The sequence below is a fragment of the Mus musculus genome, chromosome 10 (assembly GCF_000001635.26).
Source record: "Mus musculus strain C57BL/6J chromosome 10, GRCm38.p6 C57BL/6J".
Lineage (NCBI taxonomy): Eukaryota > Metazoa > Chordata > Mammalia > Rodentia > Muridae > Mus > Mus musculus.
Window position 1 is genome coordinate 52,356,840 of NC_000076.6, and position 27,650 is coordinate 52,384,489.

At 39.9% G+C, this 27,650-nt stretch overlaps 1 protein-coding gene across 2 annotated transcripts in view; it reads right to left on the bottom strand.

Moving 5' to 3' along the window:
• The window catches only part of Gopc (golgi associated PDZ and coiled-coil motif containing), a 45,101-nt gene extending 19,816 nt beyond the window's left edge, over nucleotides 1–25,285 (bottom strand). Inside the window, exons 1-3 of one of the 2 annotated variants that reach the window (NM_001199272.1) lie at nucleotides 24,772–25,285; nucleotides 1,934–2,098; nucleotides 503–526 (exon numbers count right to left, since the gene is read on the bottom strand). In NM_001199272.1, coding sequence (NP_001186201.1) covers nucleotides 503–526; nucleotides 1,934–2,098; nucleotides 24,772–25,059 — 477 coding nt within the window. In that variant the 5' untranslated portion in view covers nucleotides 25,060–25,285. The remainder of the gene's footprint in view (nucleotides 1–502; nucleotides 527–1,933; nucleotides 2,099–24,771) is intronic. The other variant, NM_053187.3, reaches the window with a different exon arrangement.
• Between the last annotated feature and the right edge of the window lie 2,365 nt (nucleotides 25,286–27,650).

Here is a 27,650-nt window from a genome sequence, read left to right on the forward strand (position 1 = left end):
AAGAATTTATATATTGCTATTGTCTAAAATACTTTCTGGTAAAACATTTAAAACCCAGTGTTTTTACGTCTCCACCATCATTTTCACAGCCGCCGAGGTCCTAACCATGCAATGGATGAAGGACTCTGCATGCACACTCTCGTAATGGGAACAAGTTCAAACAGAAACTTGAAAGGGCTTAAAAACCAGGTCTGTTTACTGCATCCTCAATACCCTCGTGCGGGTATTTTTGCCAAAGTATAAGTGGGAGCAAGTTACAAGTCCCAGAAGTTGTCAAAATTGATGGATGGGCTCTGCAAACAACGGCTGTAAGTCACAAATGAAAGGTAAGTCTTTAGGCACATGCAGTGAGAAAAGCACAACGGGCACCTCCCTTCGGGTATCTGAACCCTGAAAACCAGCATTAACATCCCTTCCAAATACAAAGTGTGACAACAGCTAACACATAACACACCGAGCATTTCAGCAGGACACGGTAAAGCAAGAGAAACGCAAGACTTACCAGATCCTCCACAGAGTGGACAGACTTCAGATACAAGAAAAAAGTTTTATAATTAGAAAACCATCAAACAAATCAGTTATCTAGTGGTATTATCATTACAAGGAAAATTCCCACATGTTGAGTATCAGTTGGGTAGAGCTCATTAGCACAAATATATTTGCAAATCTATAAACAACAGTTATAATACTACACTAAGAATTTTACAGTTAAAATTAGTCAATACAATTGGCCCAATAATTATTTCTCCATAGCATCTATTAAAAGCTAAGGAACTCTTTTCTAATGAAAATGTAAAATGTTTTTCAATGTTAACATCACATAGCTTGTCTTAGTCAGGGTTCTCTAGAGTCAACAGAACTTTTAGGATGTCTGTTAACACAGATCCACGGCCCTTCAGTTTATGAGGACCCGAGGAGAAGATAAACGCTGAAGCAGAGTCCAATGTACATAATTAAGTAAAACTTAAACATGTCCTACACTCATCACACCAACAGTGCTGTCTCATGACCTCTCTCTCCTAAGCTTTATCTTTCTTACTGCTGACACCACATATTTAGCCAAATGTCTGGCATACAGACTACACTCAATCCATAGGTTGAATTGAAACAAGCTTTACAATTTTGTTGTCTACTTAAATAGACAGTTTTAATTAAGATGGTTATGGCTAATTAGAGGGAACTCATAATGAAATATACAGACATGACATAGTGTTCAGTAGCAGCAGAAATGCTTACATTCTTCTGAGAGCTAAGAAACTTGGTGGCACTTTACTGTCCCCTTCTCAGTATTACCAGCACTTCAATTTTTACCAAGATATACAGACTAACACATACCTAGGGCTAAGTGAATGAGGGCTGACGAAAATTACTAAGGAGATTTAGTCATTGAACCTTGTTTTACAAAGGCCAATACAGTTAAGAAGAATGTTTCTGTCCCTCTTTAGATTCTTCCTGTTCCTAACTAGACACAGACATGAGGAAATCCCGAGGCTGGAACTATAGCCAATACATATGTATGTCAGAATACAACCAAACAAGAACCTTAACTCCTAGTACATGTAGAGTGGCTGCATCAGTTTTGAGATGCCTTCCTCAGGTTAGTTGAGGAAAAACCAACAAAACTATTGAAGAACAATCTCAATGCTACTCAGGTTTTCTGCTACAGCAGCTGAGTTAACCCCAACAGATAGCAGAACAAAAACTTGTTTGTTATAGCTCTACTAGCCTTTAAATATATTTATACAAACAACTGAAAATAGACTATTTTCTATTCTATCAGATGGGTATTGATCTTATCAGATGCTATTGGTGACTATGACAATAAACTTTCTATTGCTTGAACTTTCACCATGAACACATTTTATAATTGTAACTCCCTTAGGAATCACCTCTCCACCCACCAACACACAAGTGCACGTTCTGCATTACTTACCAATTTTGCCTTGATGGCCCCAGAGTCAACACTTTGACCAGTCTTGGCATGAAGCTGAAGCTGAGTGGAGTGCAGCTGTAAAAGCTGCTCGTGGACTTCTTTCTCCAGAACAACTTTCTCTGCTTGAGTCTCTGTCAATTCCGATCGCAGATCCACCAACTGTGCCTTATAAAGCAACAGAAAACATTAAGGGTCCTTAATTTTCTTTATTATTATTCAAGAAATGACAAAGAGATAATCCTTGAGATGAAAACCTAAACACTAACTAACCAAATTATCCATTTGAACCGACAGCAGGTCTTTCAAGATAGATGATCATTGGTTAAAAGCACATGCTGCCAAGCCTTTGATCCTTAGGACTCAACGTGCACACACAAATAAGTAAATAAAAATGTAATAAAAAATGAAACTGACCAGAAACCAAGTGTGAAGAATGTTAAGTGGCAAGAGAACTCTACTATAAATGTCTTCTACTAACACAGGTTACTTCCATTTTACATGGCTCACATTCACCAACCCTTTCAAGGCCTTCTCATCTTTATCTTCGAAGCTTCTAAATTACAGAAGTGTGGGATATAGAGTCACCTTCCTGTTCAGACGGTATGCATCACAGTGGTCCACTAACATGAACAACATGCTAGTGGGGTTCTGTCTTCAACACAGAAACTATCAGCCTGCATTAGACTTCTTAAACTTTTCCCATTGGCAACATTCACTCATTCAAACGGTTTCTAGTCCAAGCTGCCTTGAACTGGCTATGTAGTGAGGATGACCCTGAACTTCTGATCCTTCTGCCTCCATTCCCTGGGTGCTCAAACTGGAGGTGTGTGTCCATGCTCTATTTATGAGTGCCTCGGGGCTGAATCCTGGTCCTCATGCATGCTTATTAGGTAATTCCTCTGTAAACTGAACTGCTTTCATTTTCTTATAACCCTTTTCACTGGATTTCTACACAACCCTAGTCACATAGTCACACAGTTATATAAAATAAGTACACAAACACTTCCTAATAAATAAGTTTATTTAAAACAATCATATGATTTATCATTTATTAAAGATCAATAATAATTTGCATAACAAGGTATGCTTTTTAAATTTTTACATAGTTCTTAACTGAGGATGTGTTACTATAAAACACCGGTAGTATATACTTAAGCTTAACTTGTAGTCCACGGGCCCCGTGTGGTTGAAGACAGCTATGCATGCAGTTCAACACAAAATGATAAACTTATCTAAAACATAAGGTTGTCTTTATTGTTGTAGTTTTTTGCTGCTTGATTACACGGTTCTCAATTTTTAACTTCATAGATGACAACATGTCACAAGGTTGTCCAAACCTTAGGTAGAGCACCTTCAACATTTTCCAGAATTGATCAATATTTCGATTTGACAACTGTCAATGCCAAGACTAAGGCTCTGCATGCAGAAGTATGCTTAGGACTATTTTGGAAGTTGTTGGAAATTCTTTCCTAATCCCAAGCCAAAATTCATTTAACAATACAAAAATTAATAATAATTACTATTATTTGTAAGATTTATCTTCATTTATGTGTGTGGTCTAGATGTGTACACGTCATGTATGTGCAAGTACCTGATGAAGCCAGAAAGTATTGGATTCCCTGGAGCTGGAATCACAGATGGTTATGAGCTACCTGTCGTGGGTGCCAGGAACCGAATCTGGGTCATCGGAAAGAGCTGCAAGTGCTCTTAAACATTGAGCCATCTTTCCAGCCTCCAAAATGCTTATCTGCTTATCTGTATGCATGTAAATGTCTGCATGAGTGCTGCAACCTGTGTGTGCAGGGCAGAGGACAACCTTGGGTGTTGGCCCTCCTAACCTTGACCTTGAGGTATAGTGCCTCTTGCTTGCTGTTGCAGTGCATACTCCAGGGTATCTACCCTCAAGCTTCTGGGGAATTCTCCTGCCTCTGTCTCACACCTCACACTATAAACACACACCACTTATGCACATTGATTCAAGGGATCTAAACTCAAGTTGTGAGGCTTACAGCAAGTGCTTTTACCTGTTGAGCCATCTCCTTGGCTCAACATTTTTTTTTTAAGGAAACTAAAGTCAGAAAGTCAAAACAGCAATTTTTGAGCTCTAACATTCCCATACAGTGTAACCCAGGGATATCTAATGTGAGCTTTCCATGCTGACGAATGCTGAGAAAGCCTTGTCTTCATTTTCTGTAAGCCATCCATATCTGTAAGAACAGACCATTCATAACCTGCATCTTAGCCTGCACGCTTCAGTCATGAGTACTGTGTTGCAACAGTGTGCAGTGTAAACTGCATGTGGACTCAGAACCAAGGCCGCCATGAGGCTGTGTGATACAAGGGCAGGTGCTGACTCAGTATGTGCTTGGTTTTGAATTAATTTTTGGTTGCCGCACATTCAGAAACCTTTTTCCTGTTCGCCAATATTTTGGGACCCTCACATTCAGTTGCATGACCTAATTAATATAGGAGCTCAAACCTCATCTTAGGAAGCTGTGGCTTTTTTTTTTTTTTTTTTTTTTTGGTCAGAAAATTACCCTTTGTACTGTGTAGCAATTATTCTAAGGGCCAAGTGCTGAGATCACAGTGAGCCCAAGCATGAGAGCTGACTGCAAGTTCTCGGTTAGAGCAGAAATCCGCCCAGGAGGGCTTATTCATTCCACCAAAGCTTTCCATTTCTACACGGCTGACATTGCTTCACCACTGTCAACTGCACATGGCCCTTATGTTTGCTGTGCCCAGCTAGCCAGCGCCTGCACTCTTCTTTCCTATTCAACTCAAAAGAATTTTAACTTTAACTTTCAGTTTAAAAATTGAAAGGCCAGAGAACTATACTGTCACAGAAAAAACAAATGTAGGTAGTTCATACAGAATTAGCTCAGCTCCAAGGAAAGTCAACTTACAGCAACAGCGATCTGCTGCCATGGCAATTTTATAAATGGAAATAAAGGATTTTATAATGTCAGAAACATTATTAGGAAGACTTGCGACACTGTGCAATATATTCAAAAATAAAGTGTAAAACAAAACAAAAACCTTTCTGAAGTGAAGCTACTGAGGCAAACGGTTAAGATTCGGATAACAGCTTACTTAGGAAGAAGAAGACAGGCCTTAAATATGCTGATCTCGGGGTAAATCACAGAACTGTCCTATAAGAGCACCACAAAGAAAGAAGTACAAAGCTGAGGCTTGCACTGGGACTAGGAGCAGATACGCATTAATACCCCAACACAGAGGTACATGGAGAAGAGACAGCCAGGGACCGGGGTTTGGGAAATTACTTGTCAGGGATGGTTGGAGAGGGAAAAGAAAAAAAAGATACTGTACAAGTTCATCAAATCAGATTGTGTAATGACAAACATACTGTCCCATGTGATGGTTAGTGTTAATTGCTAACTTGACAGAATTTAGAATCACCTGAGGTGTGTGTGTGTGTGTGTGTGCGCGCGCACGCGTGCAAGCATGATCTTGATTGTGTTAATTCATGTGGGAGGACCACAATAATTGTGGGAAGAACTATTCTCTGGGTAGAGGAGCTTACAGAGTATAAAACAAAGCAACTGAGCAGAGCACTGCACACAAGCATTTACGGGTCTCTGCTGACAGATGCAATGTGATCAGCTGTCTCAAGCTCCTCCTGTTAGGACTGCCACATGACAGACTATAACATGGAACTGTGATGCAGACAAGAACCTTTCTTCCTTAAGTTGCTTCTGCCAGAGAAGAAATTTTTAATTTTTATTTTGCTTATTATTAGAAGTATCAGAAGGTATAGGCATGTGGAGGTCAGAGGAAAACTTTGTCCAGTTGTTTCTCTCTTTTACTTTGACATGAATTCTGGGACAGAACATAGTCAGCTCTTCAGGCTTGTGTCACGCGTCTGTACCCAGGGAGGCTTTTTTTTGCTGCTACTGTTTGTTTAGCTCTGGCTGGTTTGGAACCACAAGAAGACCAGGCTGGTCCTGAATTCACAGAGTTCCACCTGTCCCTGCCTCCCCACCCCCACCCACATCCCCAGTGCTGAGATTACAGGCTGTGGCCCTATGTGTGGCTCCTGTCAGCTTATTTTATTACAGAAAAGAAACAGAAGAGACCGAAAAGAAACCAAGACACTGTTTCTTTCTTTCTTTCCTTCCTTCCTGTAGATGCCTCCTAATTCAGGCCTTCTCATTCTCTGTTGTTGTCACTGTTGGTGGTGCTGAGGCTAGAACCCAGGGCCTTGTGTATGTTAGGCAAACACTCTTAACACTAAGCTCTAGCCCCAGTGATCCCCTCCTTTTTATAACAATTTTATTCAGTATAGTTTACATCAGAGCAATGCACAAATAACATATTAACAAAAATAAGTGTATCTATTTAATGAGCACATAATTTTTAAAAAAGAGTGGTGTTTTTTAATGTTATACAAATGCAAATGTACTGTACATTGTCTGGTCTTTTACATCAAGAGTGTGTTTAAGATTCACTTATAGTATATTTTCATTTTATGGGATTTTCACTAAAAATTTGTTGATTTCTTTTACTTTCAAGGGATACCCCTTTGGGTGATAAACATGATACTGATAAAAACTACCTGTCAATTGCTAAATACTAAATCTACTTTTCTTGATTGTATCTAGGAGGAAATTCTGGGTTATAAAATGGAAAGTTGCTTTGTGATTGGTTCTAAGATTCTTGTAAATGTCAGGGTCCTGAATGCTCTCAAGTTCCTTACATAAAATGACAACATTTACATCTAACCTTTGTATGCCATATACCTTAAAGCTCTAGATTACTTTATGTAAATGCTATGAAAATAATTGTCATAGCATACTTTTTATTTTTCTTTTAAATAAACTTTATTATTTAAAACCAAAACAATACAAACAAATCAAAACATCACACACCCAAATTAACCAGACTCAAAGTCTACACGGCTGAATGAACTTAGGAACTGTTTTATATCCGACAGAGGGCTAATAGCCAATATATAAAAAGAACTCACGAAGTTAGACTCCAAAGAACCAAATAACCCTATTAAAAAATGGGGAACAGAGCTAAACAGAGAATTCTTAAGAGGTGTGTAGCAATGGGGGTTAGGGAGCTGGGGGTAGCAACCAGAAAGTCCCAGATGCCAGGAAAGCAAGAGCCTTCCAGGACCCCATGGGGACATTAGCTGAAATACCCACAAAGAGGAGGGAGAACCTGTTGAGAGACCCTATCCAGAAGTTAGGCATGGCCCTCCCGTTGAGGGATGGAGCCACCCACCATCTCCAAAATTTTAACCCAGAATTGCTCCTGTCTAAAGGAAATACAGGGACAAAGAGTGGAACAGAGACTGAAGGAAAGGCCACCCAGAGACTGCCCAACCTGGGGATCCATCCCACATGAAGACACCAAACCCAGACACTATTGCTGATGCCAAGAAGTGCTTGCTGACAGGAGCCTGATATAGCAGTCTCCTGAGAGGATCTGCCGGATCCTGACCAATACAGATGATCACAGCCAACCACTGGACTGAGCACAGGGACCCCAATGGAAGAGTTAGGGGAAGGACTGAAGGAGCTGAAGGGGCCTTGCATCAATGGGAGGGGAGGGCCTTGGTCCTGTGAAGACTTGATGCCCAGTGTAGAGGAATGCTAGGCAGTGAGGCAGGAATGGGTGGGTGATAGAGCACCCTCATTGAAGCAGAGTAAGGGGTGATGAAAAGGGATAGATAACATTTGAAATGTAAATAAAATATTCAATTAAAAAAAACTGTTAGAATTGGCATCAGGACAGAAGTTGTGAAGGTTAAGGTTAGAGTACATACATAGAAGTCAAAATTTTGGGTCTGTGATATTTCTACAACTAACTTTTAAAGGAACTACTGTTACATTGACTTCCATACTGACCTCACAGCAGTAGAACCATTCTGTGTTCCCACCAGCAATATATGAAGACAGGTCAGAAACAAGAGGATCCCTGAAGCTGATTTCCCAGACAGCTTAGCTTAATTGATGAGTTTCAAGCTCCATGAGAGACCATGTCTCAAAACTAAGTAAAAAAAGATGGAGGGCCGGGGAGATGAGTAAGTGTGTAGAAGTGCTAGCTGCACCAGTCTGGTAACTGAGCTCAATCTCAGAACCCTCATAAAAAGCCGAATGTGGAAGGACGCACCCACAATCCCAGTAGCCTTCAAGGGAAACGGGAGGAGAGAGGAGCATCACTAGCAAGCTAGAGGGAGAGCTAGCCTGGAGTATATAACGGCAGCAGAAAGAACAAGTCAGATGGCCCCTCAAAACAAGGTGATGGCAACCTGATGAGGTGGCACATGTCTTTATTCACTGCTCCAGGGAGGCAGAGGCAAGCAGGTCTCTCTGAGTTGGAGACCAGACTGACCTACATAGTGAGTTCCAGGTCAGATAAGGTTACATAGTGAGACCCTGTCTTGAAACACAAACAAAACCAAGGTGGGAGGTGAGACTTTGCAGGTTGTTCTCTGACCTCCATGTGAAGACCATGACATATGCCAATCCATCTACCATCCATAAATCGATAGTAAGATTTTTTTTAAGATGGAGAATGGTCAATACCCCAAACACACACACCAACCCCCCCTCCCCCACCCCTAACTCATACACTCACAAAAGGAGATTTGGTTGAAAATTTCTAAAACCCTGAAAGTATACCCCAGACATTTTGAATCTTTAGCTTGTTGGTATGAGACCTATACCCATACAGAATATTTGATATTTTGTTTACATTCCAAATGTTATCCCCTTTCCCACCCCCCCCCTTACTCTGCTTGGATGAGGTTGCTCTCCCACCCACCCACCCAGTCCCGCCTCACTGCCCTAGCATTCCTCTACACTGGGGTACCAATAAAGAATACTGTAGCCTCGAAGCAGTTCTCTGGTCTGTGACCTGCCTACTTCAGTTTTCAAGTCAAGGAGAAAGTCTCTCCCTTTGGTATTTGCTGGTGACTTGTGTCTGGACGCCTTGGAAACCCTTCTGCCATACAGGAAGTTTTCTACATGAGACATGGGAATGTCCTGCTATTTCAACCCACCATTTTCTGAAGGTTTGTGAAGGCACCTTCATACCTAGTTTTGTTGGAGAGTTTGCCCTTGGGTTTCGTTTGTGATTTCAATTTCCCTCTTTTAAGTTAAAGACATTTTTTTCTTTTCTTTCTTTTTCTTTTTTCTTTTTCTTTTTTACAAAGGTTCTTTTATCAGAGTCTTCTTTAGGTCACAAAGTCTCACTTCCCACTTTTACTGTAATAGGAAAACTGTGATGTTTTAGACTAACACTGTGCAACAGAAGCAGCCAGATATTTTGATTCAAAATTTTCTGATTTTAATAATAAATAGTGGCCAGTAGATGGTTTCAATAGAGGTACTTGCCATTAAATTGATAACCTAATTTATACCAATTTACTATACTATAATAATTGATAACACCTGGGGGACCCACATGGTGGCACAGAGACCTGATATGGCAAACAATGTAAAAATGTTTTTTAAAAAGTCAATCTGGGTGTCAGCACATAAGTAGGGAATAGTAATAACTAGGGTCTGGAGGCCAGACACAGACACACACCACCACCACCACCACCACCAACACACACACACACACACACACACACACACACACACACACACACACAGACACGCACACACATACACACACAAGTAAAAAGGTGGACGAAATACATTTCTGTCGTATTGTTTATTTAGCACAACATATATAAACATAATCAGTGTAACACTTACTGAGTTATTACTTTTTATGCCATCATTAGGTCCGTTATGTAGGTATCTGTGCACCATATCTAAATCAGAATTAGCCATACTTCAAGTACACACAACAGCCACATCACACTAGACAATGCAGTCAGATCTAGACTATTTCTTATGCCAAATCTGATATTTCATTATGATTTAAGTGCTTAAAAGAGATAATAGCAAATAGAGATAATTGCTGGAGAGATGGCTCCGAAGTTAAGAGCACCGTCTGTTTTTCCAGAGGTCCTGAGTTCAATTCCCAGCAACCACATGGTGGCTCACAACCAACAACCATCAATACTGGGATCTGATGCTTTCTTCTGGTACCCAGGTGACATGAAGATAAAGCACTCATATGCAAAAATCAATCAATCAATCAATCAATCAATCAATCTTTGGGGGGGGGGGCAACATTTAAAAAAAGATAACAGTAGCAGCAACTGAATCCTTATATATAGTAAGCATATGTAATATATAAAATATATTGTTCCTTTATAATAGTAGTTCCTTTTCACTGTTGTCTACATAAGTATATAACAGGTTTTGCTTTTGATTTTTCAGCACTGGGGGTCAAATTTGGCCCTGTATATATTAGACAAGCACTCTACCACCAGCCCTAAGACACAGTTTAATCACCTTTGATAAATCTTGAACAGCAACTCCAGGAAGAAAAAACTTACCAGTACCATATAGGTGGTTTATAACCCTTATTCAACAAATTATCCACCAAAGAAAAAATTATAAAGATTTAAGCCACATCCCACTAGACACTGTTCAGTGTACTCTGAAGCCTGCTCTTTTAAAGTACAAGTGAGCCTGGTCTAGAAAGTCCTTGGAGAAACAAAAAACAAAACAAAATAAAAAACCAAAAAACCCTATAGGATTCTATGACCTCTGAAATAATTTAAAAAGAAATTTTTTTCCTAATATATATACTCTGTGTATATATGTAGCTTGTATTTAGCCCAGCATATCCAAGAAAGTTTAAATTCAGCTTTTTTAATCTACAAAAATTTTTTATCTCCTTACCTACTGCTGCCTTTCTTTCTGTCTTGATTTTCTCTTTGTAATGTCTTCTGATGCATTTTTCATTCTTTGCATTTCTTGTAAACTAGAAGTTGGAACTAATGTTTTTCAGCCTTTCTAGTAAGAACATGACTATACCATATATTTCAATAGCAGACATATATCGTCTAGTTATCTACTTTTTCTCCACAAATAGCATGATGTATTAATACATGCAAAATCCATATATGTTACTAGCAAAAGAGATTGAAATAAAAACTAGATCTAATTACCTCCAAAAAGGACAAGAAAAATAGGGCTGTGAATGAATGGGTCTTCAATTTGAAAGTCATATATTATATAGGTTCAATTAAATGAAGTAATTTCCTTACATTTTGCTAAACATAAAAATATTGGGGTTGGAGAGATGCCTCAGTAATTAAGGGAACTGGCTGCTCTTTCAGAGGACCCAGGTTCAATGCCCAGCATTCACATGGTGACTCACAACTATTTGTAACTCCAGTTCCAGGGGATCCAGTGCTCTCTTCTGGTCTTCACAGGCACCAGACATGCATGGTTCACAGACATACAAGGCAGACAAAACAGCCATACACATAAAATAAAAAATAGAAGATACAGGCATCAAAATCTGAAGTGCTATTTTACATCTTGGGAATAAGACTGCTTCAAATTTACTCTAAATTCTTTAATATTTAGTTTCTTGACTAAAATGTAAGCAATCTTCCTAAGAAAATTTAGTCATGGATAAACTTTAGGTTATTTAGAACTCAATTTAAAATTTCTGCATACTATTTAATAGTCACTCTTTAACAGGGCTGAACTCTAGAAAGGGACCTACAACAACACAAAATCTATGACTACTATGACTGCGTCAAAATTTAGGTACTATAATCAAAGCTGCATATTTTTTAAGACTAGGTGGTCAGTGGCCAAGTGGTATTCTGGCATCCAATTCTGATTTCCAGGGCAGCACCGTGGAAATAGCAGTTCCAAGCAGGCAACCAGAGGAAAACTGTGTATGTTACTGCAGTATGTGGTAAGTGTGCCAATAATATCCACACTCCCACAAAGCAAGCATCTAGCCACCATATGGCAGGCATGGACATTATCTCTACTTATCGTACTTTTTTTTTTTTTTTTTTACAGTTAAGGAAATGGAAATCAGGATTTAAACAGCTCATCCAGGACACACAGCCAAATAAACTTGAAACTAGTTTAAACGTTAAAAAAAAAAATTGCTTGAGAATCTTTTCTCATTGTTGTAGACCATACGTTTGTGCCCTCTATAATAAATATGAAACCTTTTATTCAGAACAATTTCATTAAAGATATTTACAAAAGAAATAGTATACCATAAGTGTCCTTGTGTTACTATTTTTTTTTTTTTTTTTGGTTTTTCGAGACAGGGTTTCTCTGTGTAGCCTTGGCTGTCCTGGAACTCAGTTTGCAGATCAGGCTGGCCTCGAACTCAGAGATCCACCTGCCTCTGCCCCCCAAGTGCTGGGATTAAAGGTGTGCGCCACCACGCCGTGTTACTACTTTTTTATTCAAAGTGAAATGATATTCTGCAGTTCCACTTCAACTGTGTGTGTTACTTGAGTGCATACAGTAGTGTCTAAGACTCTGTACATGCATACAATAGATTTTAATCAAGCCCACTTCCTATTCCCTCTACTACAATTCCTCTCCCATCCTCCATTATTCCTTTCCCTCCTATCTTTGTTTGTTCCATCCACCCATCCACCCATCCATCCATCTACCCATCCATCCATCCATCCATCCACCCACCCACCCACCCACCCACCCACCCACCCATCCACCCATCCATCCATCCACCCACCCACCCACCCATCCATCCATCCATCCATCCATCCACCCACCCACCCACCCACCCACCCATCCATCCATCCATCCATCCACCCACCCACCCACCCATCCATCCATCCACCCATCCACCCACCCATCCACCCATCCATCCACCCACCCATCCATCCACCCACCCATCCACCCACCCACCCATCCATCCATCCACCCATCCACCCATCCATCCATCCACCCACCCACCCACCCATCCATCCATCCACCCATCCACCCACCCATCCACCCATCCATCTACCCACCCATCCACCCACCCACCCATCCATCCATCCATCCATCCATCCATCCATCCATCCATCCAATCCACTGAGTCCACTTGGCACTGCCGGAATGTGCCTGAGTGTGGGGCCATCCATGGGAAGCATGGATGTAGCTGTTCAGGGCTGAATCCTGGGAGAAACCGACCTTCCCTCTCCCAGCAGCCACCACTTGCTAATAGCTCCTCAGTTACACTTTAACTTATATTTTGAACAAACAGTCAACTACTGAGAATTAACTACCTAAATCTTTTATTTTGTACTGTTCACTTAGGTCAAAGAGCCCTTTCTATGATGTCAGCACATCTATGAGAGGTAGAGGAAGTGAAGTAAGGAAAAGGAAGGAAGGGAAGGAAGAAGAGAGGGCGTAAGTGAATAAAAGCTCACTTTTAGTAAGGAAACAGAGATCACTGTGAATTTTTTGTGTTCAAGGTGATCAATAATCGATATTAAAGTAATTTATGGGAATTACCAGATTATACTTTAACCCATTGAGTTTTTTTTTAAAACAAACAAAAAACTGCAACAACAATTGATTTCAACCTCCAACTTTAATTAATACCCCAAAAGTATGTTAAAGACACAGAACACAGGTTGTGGTGGCTCACATCTTAAATCCCAGCACTATGTGCATTCCCCCTTCCCTGTACCATTTATTGAAGAAGTCTGTCCCTTACCCACTGTGTACTCTTGCTAGCTTTTGTCAAGAGTCAGTACACTGATTCTTCTATAAGTTACCTTGGCCTTGATGCCTTTTTACAGCAATACAAAAGTAACTAAGACAAATGGTAGCAACCCAAAAATAAACAAAGGAACTGTAACACACTAGAAACATCAAAACAAAACCCAACAACCAGAGAAACAGGTTACAATGTGGGAGAATGTATTTGCAAACTATGTATCTGATAGGGAGATAAGATCCAAAACACACAAACAACAAAAAACCCAGTTAAAAATGGATAAAACATGAGTAGATATTTTATAAAACATTTAGAATCAGGTATATTAAAAAAAAAGTTTAACAGCAGGGATCACTGTTGAACTAATACAAATCAAATCTATAACAAAATATCAAACATGTACACACCCTGTTAAAATGGTGACTATCAAAGGAACCAAACCAAGAAAAACACTAGCAAGATTATGGAGGGAAAAAAAAGAAACCTAAATAGTATAGCCATCATAGAAGACTGAATGGTGTTTCTTCAAGCCAAGAAGAAACCAAAACACTAAAGAAATAACTGCCAGCAATCTTACAATTTAGGGAATATGAAAACGAAATCAGTACATCAAAGGGATATATGGAATCTTATGTTTATTGTAGCACCATTTGTTATAGCTAAGATAAGGAATCAACCTAGGTACCTATTAATGGATAAAAGAACAAAGAAAATATGGTACATGCGCGCACGCACACACACACACACACAATGGTGAATATGAACATGATGGGATAGTATTAAGAAACAAAAGAATACCATGTAAAGTGACATGGAGGATATGATGTTAAATGATATAAGCCAGACACAGAGAGCTGAATATTGCATGATCTCACCTAAATGTGGCACCTAGAAAATTGCATTCATAGAAGCAGAGGATCAAGTGGTTACCAGAGGTATGGGGATTTGAAGAGGTGGGGATTGGTAAAATCAATTAGAGATACAAAGCCATAGGTAGAGAGAAAGAATACATCCTTGTGTTCTATTGTACAGTTAGATACCTGGGGTTAACAATAAGGTGTATGTTTCAAAATAGCTAGGAAAGCAGATTATAAATGTTCTCACCATAATAAATGTATCAAAATGATACTTATAAATAAGTATAACAATTACATGTCAATCATCAATCATAAAGTAAGTTAAAAATTTTAAAATATACTTCATAAAGTAAAAAGTGATATCCTTCCAGAAATGGAAGGAGATACAGAGAGACATTTTACCTACAGAGCATTGTAGGATTACTATCAGCCTTCCCTGAATGACTCATTACTGTTCCGTTCCCCATCTTAGTCTTCTAAACTATTCTATCAAGACGATTCCTGAGGCTAGAGAGGTAGCTCACTGCAGAGGACTGGGTTTCAGCACTCATCTGGAGGCTCATAACAGCTTTTAATTCTAATTCCAGAGAACTGGACCTCTAAAAACAATAGGCATACGCATGCTGTACTTATATACAACAGGCAAAAACATCCATCCATAAAAACCTTTTTCTCTTCTATTTTTGAGATTATGATATAATTACACCATTTCTCCTTTTGCTTTCCTCCACCTAAACCCTCTCATATATCCCTCCTTGCTCTCTTTCAAATTCATAGCCTCTTCTCTCATTAACTGTTGGACTGCATGTGCCACGCACACATACTCACACACATTCATATATTTCTTCCTAAATAAGACCTGTACAATTTTACTTGTATGTATGTTTTCATGGCTGACTATTTGATACTTGATAACCAACTGGTAAAATCTTTTTAAAGACAGTTCCTTACTGATATAATTCTCTCTTCCCCTTAATTCTTTTTTTTTTTTTTTTTTTTTTTTTTTTGGCTTTTCTAGACAGGGTTTCTCTGTGTAGCCCTGGCTGTCCTGGAACTCACTCTGTAGACCAGGGTGACCTTGAACTCAGAAATCCACCTGCCTCTGCCTCCCGAGTGCTGGGATTAAAGGCGTGCACCAACACCGCTCCAGCTCCTAATATAATTCTTAACCATTGAACTCACCCTTTGTAACATGAGTCCATAATTCTAGTGCTGGAGCAGCAGAATCAGGATGTCTGGGGCTTGAAAGCTGCCCAGCCAGCCTAACTGAATCAGTGAGTACCAAGGTCATTGAGAGAGACCCTGTCTCAAAAATAAAGTGGACAGCAACTAAGACACCCAATTAAGACACCCCTGACCTCTGGCCTCCATGTTCCCAAACACCTGCATACACTTACACATACACCCACCTATACACACACACACACATGTGCACACACAGACACAACACACACTCACACATAACACACACACAAACTTATTTCAATGTACTGTTATTTAATATTCATGTCTCAAATAGTAAGAAAACCTTTACATATTATCTGCTTCTACTAAAAGATGCACAGCCATCCTATATATCATGTTCCCCCCCACTCCCCCGTCCCACAAGTGCTTTTAACAGGATGTACTATGCGATTGTTATATAAAGGACTGTCATCTATCCGACAGAAGCCAAATCATTCTCCATTGGCCTTTTCACTTGTGGCAAGAGCAAAGGGACAATGTAAGTAGAAGGAGTATTTTGTTCTAGTCCCTTTTTTCTTATTCAAATTATCATTTAACTCACTCTTTATATAAAGGATCTTCCTCTATTTTCTTTTTCTCCCTATGCTCAAAGTGGTATCTTTCCTACTCTTCAAAATTATATATATATTTAAAAAAACCAACAATGAATTGCATTCTAAAACACAAGGCTAATATAATACTATACACTGAAAATATATTCAGTATCAAACCTGTCATTTTTCAAAGCAGAAAATAGGACCTTCCTACTTCATGTCAACCTTCAAACAGTTTTCTTATGTAGCTTAGGAAAGTTTTGCAAGAAAATGTTTTCCAGTTAGTACAATTTTTTTTCTATATAATCATAACCACTAAATTCACTGGTCACTATTTCTTCCCGAATTGTTCTGCAGTCTAGATAGGAGAAAATATTTTTATTTCTAGTTGTCCACACCATCACACATCCACAGAATTCCAATGATATACCTAACACAGGACTGGGATCTGAAAACACACACACACACACACACACACACACACACACACACACGTGAGTGAACATACTAAGGTTATAGAGGCCTGGTACACAGAACAGACCTAAAAGAATTAAATGTATGCTAATTAGTATGCAGCATTATTTTTGAAATATAAGTCTTAAACTTCTGAGAGGCATTTCTGACCATTTTTTTTTGTTGTTGGATTGGAGCTGAGACCAAACCCAGTGCTTTGTATTTGCTAGGCAAGCACTCTACCACTGAGCTAAATCCCCAACCCCCTGTCTATCTTTAAAAATAAATAAATAAATAAATAAATATATAAATAAATAAATAAATAAGAGTTAAGATAAAATGTCCAAGGATCCTATAAAATAACTTTAACACATTATTATTTATATATATTACACATATATTATATGTAATTAGAAACTATGTAAGAGAAAGTAAAAGACTCAGTGGGGTAGAAATGCATAAGAAACTCTTTCTGCAAAGAGTTTCAGCCATTACTAAATCACCAGTTTCCTCCCACGTCCCATGGGACACTCTCACAGGTGCAAGCCACTTTCATAGTAATAAAACGTTGCTTGCACTTCTACTAGGCTGATGTTTGCACTAACATGCAAAAGATCTGGTTAGTACGGTGCTGGCACATGATCGCAAGGCCCCTAAGGGCATAGACTGCACCAGCACTTGGTATTTTCTGCATGGCAGCCATTCAGTATCCTCATAATGTTCTTTATGAATCAAAGAAAAAAATCACTAATTCTTACAAGTTTTGATCTTTGAGTACATGTCTCTTTAACCTTCTATGTGATAAGACAGAAGCAAAGCATATTTACTGTAAATGAACATATGCTATCTCAGAGAAAAAACACCTGGGCAACTGTTTGACTAAAACTTGGGCTTTTTCCCCTTTGAAGAGCATCTTACTTGGGAGAAGGACCAAGTAGCTGAATGTGGTGATGCATATCCAACCCCAGCACGGAGGGGCTAAGACAGGAAGACTAGGAATTAAAGGATGGCCTGGACTACACAGTGAGCCCCTGTCTCAAAAATAAAATCTAAAAACGGGAGAAACCAGTATTTAGATTAAAATGTGGTAAATACATTCCTGAGACTGAATATGACAGTGTGTGCTAGTAAAGATGAAAATGGAGTTTTTTAGTGAAAATTACAATCCTGGGAAACTTGAAATTCATTACCATGAGCCTGATAACTTCCCCAAACCTAAGGGTTGTCTTGATGACATGGGAAATACTAACAAATATAATATTTAAAAATTTTGTAAGATGCATCAAAAGCTGGAGGAGCTAAAAAAAAAAATCAGCAAACCACTTTAAAAATGATCCATGCATGATATTACATAATCATCCCTGGATAAAGAGCTACTCAACCTGCTAGACAGACCATTATTTATTAACAAACCAGTGGGGGAGGGTGTAGGAAGGTAGAGAGGTGGCAGAAATAAGTACAGAGATGTAGGCAACAGAGGAAAAAAGTACAAAGATAAATATGTATGAAAATGTCATAAGGAAACCCATTGTTTTATGTACTAAAAACAAAACAATTTAAAGACAAACCCATTGTATGAACAATTCATCCTACTGCTTTAGATTCTACATTACAGCCAGCCTTTAAGAAACTATCTCGGGCTGGAGAGATGACTCAGTGGTGAAGAGCACTGACTGCTCTTCCGAAGGTCCTGAGTTCAAATCCCAGCAACCACACAGTGGCTTACAACCATCTGTAATGAGATCTGATACCCTCTTCTGGTGCATCTGAAGACAGCTACATTGTACTTAGATATAATAATAAATAAATCTTTAAAAAAAAACTTGTTAAAAAAAAAAAAAAGAAACGATCTCATGTCTACAGCCACATACTATAAACACATCCCATCTTGTCTGATCTCCAAAGAAAGTATCTCTTATCACCTCTTTAAAGAAACTGTTTGTTTTACAACAGAGTGTCTCTGTATAGCCCTGGCTGGCCTCAAACTTGCTTTGTAGACCATGAAGGTCTGGAACTCACCAGATCTTCAGGCCTCTGCCTCCTGGGTTCCCACCAGAGGAAACAAGACAGTTATCCGACAGGGCTATCAGAATACACCTCCTCCCTTTCAAGCTACAGCTCTCTGCCTGGTCAAATTTTCTTCCTAGCAACAAAATGCTATCACAATAAAACTGAACACAAAAATAGATGCAAGAATCCAACTACTACTCCATTAAGCTAGATGTTAAAAGATTTGAAAAATAAAGAAAACAATGTTGCTCTGCTCACTCATTTTATTTGATTTTGGAAAAGCTATTTTAAATTTAAAATGGTATCAACATTAACAATGTGGTTGCATGCCTGCCATCATAATACTTGGGGGCCTGAAGCAGGAGAATCCCAAGGGGCCAGCAGAGACTTCATATTGAAACTTAAATGTTTACTGTCCATCCCCACCTAAATTAATATATATTAATATTCACAACTTTTAGTTTCAAGTTTTAAAACACACACACACACAGAGAGAGAGAGAGAGAGAGAGAGAGTGAGAGAGAGAGAGAGAGAGAGAGTCAGTCAGGCTCTCTTGTGTCCCCAAAATGTAAGTGCCAAGGGTCCTGAAATAAAGAAGTTGAGAATATTGTCAGTGCTTTTGAAAGGTCTATACCTGGATCATAAAGAGTAAGAATAAAGAATGGCAAGATACATCTTTCAGAGGTCAGATCCTACAGAGCTTGTCAGTCCTAAATAAGGATCCTGAGTTTTACCCAATTTGGAAGACACTAGTTCTCAGCATCACTTTGGTGAACATGAATTGGGGCTGGCGGCGCACTTAGTGACTACAGTACCAACAAATACACTTCCCTACCAGAAATGTGATCCCAGCTTCCTTTCTCTGCCACTGTGTCTACCTAAGACCAGCTCCTCTGCCTACATCTCCTTCACCTTAAATGCCTCCATTTCTTCATCATTACTACGTTCATTTCAACAACTTCCTTGTCCATCTAACACATTTCTTTGCTTTGGTGCTGGCTAAATCTAAGTATTACTAGCATTACTAAGTATTACTAGTTTACATACTTAAACAATAGTGTTGGGGAAGGCATACCACAAGGCACACTGACTGTCATGTTTATGATCAGCAACACCAACCAGGTCCTTTACTGCCTGGCAGCTCATATCTCTGGGCAATGGGACTTTCCCCTAATGTATATCTACAACAACCTCTTCCACTCTCTTCGAGTCCTTCCTCTTATTTCAGCAACTGACCTGAGCTAATTTAGAGAAGAAAAGTGAAAGAAGAATCACACAGAAATCCTGGTAACCTAGCCGGGTAATGATGGCACACACCTTTAATCCCAGCACTTGGGAGGCAGAGGCAGGCAGATTTCTGAGTTCGAGGCCAGCCTGGTCTACAGAGTGAGTCCCAGGACAGCCAGGGCTACACAGAGAAACCCTGTTTTGAAAAATCAAAAAAAAAAAAAAAAAAGAAAGAAAGAAAAAGAAAAGAAATCCTGGCAACCCTCTCACCCCATCTATTCTCATCACCTTTCACTCCTTACTATATAAATAATGCAAAGCCACTTACTGTGCCAGCTCTTTGTGTCTTATCTGTACCCAGCATCTTAATATTACCCATCTTGATATTACCCCACAGTATTCAGCTTTTCCCTTAAATATAAACATGTTCAAGTTTAGTTTTTTTCATTGAAAAACACAATAAAGTAAGTAATTCCTTCCCTGAAGCCTACTTTTGCCTTTCTAAGCTATGCATCCATACCCACCTCTTCCGGATGCTTCTCAACTGTCTCCCCAACCCCCTCCTAACATCAATTTGTTTGTACAGAATGATTTATTTAGCTTGGTGTGGGCCGCCTACATCCTTTCCATAATAATTATAAGCTTTTCTTAAGGAACTGCTGTGAAAATGAGATGAATATGTAAAAAACAAATTTAAGACAGAGTCTAATCCATAGTAACTGATCCATAAGGTTAGCTATATATCACTATTGCTAATAATGTCACAGATCCATCTGTCCAGACACAAGAACAATGCATCATAAAGTTGTCCGAAATTCCTTCATCCCTCCCTCCCTCTAATCCAGTTCTGGACTCTGTTGAATTTTACGTTTTAAGGTTCTCGTGCTCTGAACACTTTATATATATCACTTAGTTTATACTACCATAATGCCACATGGATACTTTGAAACTCTTGAAGAGTTTCTTGCATTCACTCTTATTTTCTCAAACTTTCTGCCAGGATAGCCTATTACATTAAAACTTGGATTTTATAACCAGGAGAGTCTAATCAAATCTATCTGGGACACACATCTAGTTTAAGAATGTTTGCTCCTGTTATGATAAAGCTCTAGTCTACGGCATAGCCTATGCAAGAAGGCAAGTCTGGCTCGCTACCTGCCAATACACATCTATCTGGCATCTCACTTCTTGTGTACATTCAACAATTCCCCAGATTTTCAGATGCACCATGAGCACCATCATACTTTCCACTTTCTAGTACACTGATTTTATACAATGTGAAATAGTATTTCTGTATCTCTTATCTTAATTTCTACTAGTCCACTACAGTCTTGGGTTGAGAGTACTTCCTTCAGGGAGATGGAGATAGGAGAAGCAGAGATGGAGGCAGCAATGACAAGAGTTCCTGTTTCAGAAATAAAAATAATGGAGCTGGGGAGATGGTTCAGTTGATAAAATGCTTGCTATGCAAGTATGTGCACTGAAGTTCAGATCCCAGCAACCAAGTAAAAAGCCAGACCCGGACAGGCATCTGCCACCCCAGGACATGCCAGGGGCTAACCGGCCAGCACAGTTTATCCAAATTGGCAAGCTCCAAGTTCACTGAGAGATCCTGTCTCAAAACAGGAGGAAGATACCTGATGTTGAACTTTCTCCTTTGCACACACACCCACACACCAATCCACCAACAAATAAATACAACAGTACAAACTTAAAGTGGCACAAAATCAAGTATATCATCAGTTTAATGTCAACATAACTTTTGACCAAGGCCTAACACTTCTCTAGTAATGATTTGCACACTAAATCACTTCAAAGAGACATTAACAAGTTCAGCTACTGTGGAAGAAAGACATGTAATAGAAGGTTTATTTTTTTGATTTTGGAAACAGGGTGTCATGTAGCCCAGGATGGTCCCAAATTCAATGTATAGCTGAGGGTGTCTTTGATCTTCCCCCCTCCACTTCCATAGTGTTGGGACTATAGGCAAGGACCACCATGTGCAGTCTAGGTGTATTGTTTTGCTATTATTTCTTAAAAGGAGCAAACAGAGCATACATTCCAAAACAGAGGTGAGTTATTTTAACGCACTGGCTCATGGCCTTTGGTCCTCTATGGCTATTACTGCCACTGTTACTCTTATTTTATTGGTGACTCTAGCTGGGCCTCAACCAACGGTCTCACCATAGCGGGAACTCTCAGGCAGGTAAAAGTTTGAGAAATTTAAGTTGAAATAGTGCCAACTCAAAATATTCTGATTTTTTTTTTCTTCAAACGTAGTCCTTTATATACATCTCTTGCCAAATATAACTTACTGCAAAAAGCTGCTACATGGATGGCATTTATATTTAATTTAAAAGGGAACTAATAATTTTTTTCAGTGTTTTCCAGCTCCTATTCTCTCTCTCTTCCCTCTCTGACCCCTTTCTCCTCCCCCCACGTGTTCCTGTCCAGTCTATTCTCCCCCCTCCAACCCCACTCCCCCATCTCTACTTCCTTCTCAACTCCCCTTCCCATGTCCTAAATAAACTCTACTCTATACTAAAAAAAAAAAGTGTTTTCCCAACCACTAGATTAATTTGATGTAGTATTACCTAAAAACAGAAGGACAGAGTAAAAGTTGCATTTTGGAAGGATATGAACGTTCCTTTTGTGTAAGTATTGTTTGTTTTATTCATTTATCTATATCTGTTTTCTTAAGACAGGGTTTCATGTGGCCCAGACTGGCCTGAAACTTCTGATCCTCCTGTCTCCACCATCTAAAGACTGAGATTACGGATACAAATTACCCACCCTGGAGTTATCCATGTCTTGAGACTATAAAAACATTCTATTATAAGTACTAATCTCTGAAACAACTAAACTTGGTATACGTTTATTACACGGATAGCAAGCAGCGTCACCTATGACTTCAGCATCCTTAAAGACTAGTCAGAAGGCCTAGTTTACTTATTGAGACAAAATTAAGACTGAGTAAGAAAGCACCAAAATCTCTTATAAGATTAACACTGAGGATCTCAGTAGATTGTCAACAGTTCACAGAACATCCCAAGAGTCTGAATATGGCACACTAGGTGTACTTGGAAAGTTGTGACTGGCCATAAGTCTTTTCACAGCAGTACACAGTTATAATACGAAAACTATGTAAGATGTCTTATGTATAAAAATTGTCACAGGTGAATCATGTATAGTTGAATATACTAAGCAGAAAAACCAAATTATCCTCCTCATCATTTCTAAGGTCTCTGAATCAAGAGTTGCAATTATACTGAAAACCACACACTGTGATATGCTAGCATTCTTTACTTTAAGAAGTAATGCTACTTCCTAAGATGGGACATGGACTTAGAATATGTAAGTATAATTTCCTGGAAAAAAAAACACGCAAGTTATTACATGCACAGTCTAGTAGAGAAATATTCTTTCAAATTATTTAAAAATTTAAAAAACTTGAATACCTTCTAGTCATAGGGAAAAAAATATTTTTCTCAAAATCAGACCTTATTGCTAACATCAGAAAGTACTATTGTTTAGCTTCCTTAGGTCATTTAAAAAACAAGTTAAAATTGTTTTATGTTTTAAAAGCCACTTATCTCCAGTATATGGTTAAATATGGAGATGGTATGTAAGTTATTTGGCAAAAGCTACTCTTAATCTTTGATCTTTAAAGCTAAAATACCATTTTAAAAGCCACTAAATACTACCTGAAAACTCAGCTTTAGGAATTACCATTCATTGGAGAAAAAAAAAAAAAATCAAGAGACAGCCTTATCTACACTTAATGCTTTTACATAAGTACTTTCATCCCACTCTTTCCAAAAAGAAACCATAGCATCCTGAATATGTAAGATGCTAATCAAATATTAGTGGCAAATGTTTTTCATGGCTAACTAATATGAAAGACTGTTGAGCACTAAGCAAGGACAGGAAACCAATCTAGCATACACATGAATCTGTACACAACAGGCCCTATCATTATTACAGTTAACAGTAAAGAGGAGCTCTTAAGAAAGCTAAGGCACAAAGAACTTCACACATAACAAAGTATCTCTCTTTTTTTTTAATCCTTTTTAAAATCAAAGAGCTACTCTCTACTGAAATTGTCTATTTTTAAAAGGTTTCCCATATAATGTTAGTACACCATAATTTCTAAATCTTGTAATACTGGCCTAGTTGAATTTTCCACACAAAATGGGAGGTTTGGAATTCCTGTTTGCAATCACACTCCCCTTGCTCTGATTAGAGACCTAAGCAAAGGATTGTCTTTACATAGTCTCAAAGGTCTGAAATTAGGGAAAATACTGTAAAATACAAAGACATACCATCTCACTCAATACTAGAAGTTATTTGAATATTGACAGCTCTAAAGACATAGCTGCCCGTAATATCTGCCAAGTGTGAATGTAAACTGAGAAGGTAGATAGGAACATATATATTCCATTACATTTCCCCAAGAGCTTTGATCGGATTCCCCTAAGTTCATGCATGTCTCTGTGTACAGACACGGACGTTGATCTGGGCTATTGGATGAAAATAATCAGAGCTGCATCTGTCTGAAAATACATCATCTAGCTTGTCATTATCAAAGCAGAAGAGGAGAGTTGAGGTATTCCCCGACAGAAGATCTTGGTAATAACACCTACAAGGCAGGTAGTGTGATTAGCTCCTGTCCCCACCGCATGAGATGCTGGGAGGTGGATGACAGGACGTCTGGAGACCCACACATCAGTCTGCATCCTTTTCCTCCCCCACCCGCTCCGCACTCCTTTGCTTCACTCACGTATAAAACGCACTCTCCATCGCATTCGAAGCTGAGGTGTCCAGTGGGTAGGTTTTTAAGGATCATTTTCCTAGTGCTTTAAATGGGATCTAACGACCTCGGACAGCCTGGGGTTGAATGCTATTGCTGCCAGCCCCCGAGGCTCACCTCAAGCTTGTGGTTGATCTGGGACACAGTCTGGGCTTTGTGGCATAGCTGCGCAAAGCAGGAGCTAAGGCTGGTCATCTTCTGACGCCCCTCATAAGTGATGTCCGCCTGGTCCGGATCGATCTCGCCCAAAAGCAGATCCACATCCACGAAGGCCTTGTCGAACTCCTTCTCCAGCACCTCAAGCCATCGGAACATGGACACCCCGCCAGGGGAGACCCCCACAGGGCAGGAGGAGCCCCCTGGGCCGCCGCCGGCTCCCGCCGGGCATGGGCCACCCGCCGACATGGCGCCGTCCAGGGCCTCGCCGACTGCTGCTCACTCTGGCCGCCCGCCCCGCGCGAGGGGAACTGCTAGCACCGCGGCGCCCCCCGCGCGCGCGCACACACAGACACACACGCACACACACACAGACACACACCCGCCGGTCCCCTCCCTTCCCTCGCGCCGCCAACGCCGGCAGCGCAGCTCCAGAGCAGCAAAGGAAGCGGGGCTGAAGCAGCGACAGCGACACGGAAGACCCGCCCCGCCCGCAAGCCGGCCCGCCCCCGCCGCGCGTGCGTAGCGGAGCCCAGAGCAGGCGCAGCCCAGAGGGAGAAAGTGGGCGGGGCCGTACGAGAGCTTAGCCAATGAAAAGCCTTCGCCTCCACAAGCCTGTCTGCGACCATTTTGACGACCGGCAAAACCCTGAGAAGCAAAGGGTTGAGGTGGCCCCTTGCAAGTGGGGAAGACCGGAGGAAGGGAAGGGAAAGATTCCACGTCGCAGAGGGGACCGGCTTCCGCCAGTTTGGCTTCACAGTGGGCCTGGAACCGGTCCACAGACGTCTAGCAAAGTTGCTACTGGGGTGTCAAGGGGCTCGGGTGGGAGCGGGGAGGGCCGTGTGTGCATGCGCAATAGCCACGTTTTCTCTTCCGATTTCCAGCTCTTAGGGCGGGAGGGTGGGGACACTGGCTAATGTTGCTAAACCTGACGGTGCATTCCAGCCAGAAGCTGCCTATGGAAGCTACTGAGCAAGTTTTGTTGAATCAATGGTTCCTCCTTCTATGATTGACAAGCTGGGGTTCTAGGCCAATGTATTATTACATACTAGCTGCCCCACCTCAGTGGTGTTACCTTGCTTGGGTAACAAGGTTTCCAAAGTTTACTTCACTTGGCAATTAAGGTAAAGTGAAAGTGTTATCACTTGGTACATAGCACTCATCTTACTGCATCACAGATCGTATATTTCTAAAGCAACCACTTGGGATGCTGTAATCATCTTATAAACTAGTATTGTGCTCGTTCCCATGTTATTTTCATATGTTCATAAACATTGAATACATATCCCGATTGAGGCACTGAGGACATAAAATCTAATGAAACGACCTCATCCAAGCCGAACTAGTAAGACAGTGAGGCTCTCACGACTTTTAATTCCAGTGTTGCGTGCATTTGAGAGCATTTATCAAGAGCTTTCTTTGTGTCCTGCCTCTCATCTCTTCCACTTCTCCAACTCCACCCCTGTCTAAACCAACAGTAGACTGTCCGGAAGGGAAAGGAGAAGCCAGACTAATTAGAGTAGGCAGGTAGGAATTGTGCTTCCTGACTCGCCTACGGGAGTATGTGGAAAATTAGTCCATAATCTTTCGGAAGTTGTTCTTGGGACGGACCTTTCTAATAAATCATCAACCAAAGTCTGCATGGCATTGTGTGCCTCTCATCAAAGCAGTACCAATAAGAATTAAGAAATAACAGATTTAGTTTGCACTCTGGTTACTCCAATGCATGACTGCTTACCATCAAGCAAAAGCTATTATGACTTCAGCAAACTTAGACAAGTAAAACTAACCATGCAACTCTTCCCTTGAGTTTAGTCAGAGACTGTCTCATAGGCTTAGTACACAATAGTATAAAACATCCTCTTCGAATGGTTGGTTGTATTTTATATATAAATATATAATAAAATAATTTATCTATATCTACCTACCTATACACACACACACACACACACATCCCACTATCTGCTACTTAGCAGTAGATGTGACTATGTAGCAGTTGCCACATCCTGTGTGCTCATTTTCTTGGTATTCAGTGGTGACTTTAAATGTTTATGAGGTTTCCTAATAGAACATTTTGCCCGCTTTGATTTGGGATTTTGCAATTCTGGAAGTCACAACAGAACATGAATGTGGAAAAAGAGGCTTGATGGGTGTTTGGCCTAAATGTGTGTGTGTGTGTGTGTGTTTGCCCTAAATGTATGTGTATGTCTGTGTATCATAAGCATGCATGGCTCTCACAAAGGCCAGAATAGAGTACCAGACCCTCTGGAACTGGAATTACAGATTCTGTTAGCCACTATGTGAGTTCTAGGAACTAAATTCCTCTTCAGCAAATACTCTTATCTACTAAGCCATCTCTCCAGTCTCCTTGCCTACCACCCCTCATGCCAGTCTGTTATATTTTTGTATACAATATTTGCAAGAACACTGAGAAAACTCCAGGCTATTTTCTCTAATGATACTTCTCCCTGCCTGCTGAGGAACATGAAATAAATAAATAAAACTTACTGTGTGAGAATGGGGAAATACTTGGAACAATAACGATACCTTTTAATTAAGAATGCTCTATGTATAGAGTTATTTCTTTGATTCTCAAAGCATCCTACAGTAAGTATAATTACTCTTTTATAAGTACATTGTAGACAGATTAAATGTTTTAGTAATGGCACACAGCAGACATTTTAATGTAGGTCTCTTTGGCATTAGCTACAGGATACAGAAGAATAAGGAATCTATTTCATATTGCTAGTATGAAAAATTGGCAGACCTTTTGTGAAAGCCTTTTGAGACAGTATTTCTCAGGTGTATACATATAAAACTATAAACAACGTGTAAAAATG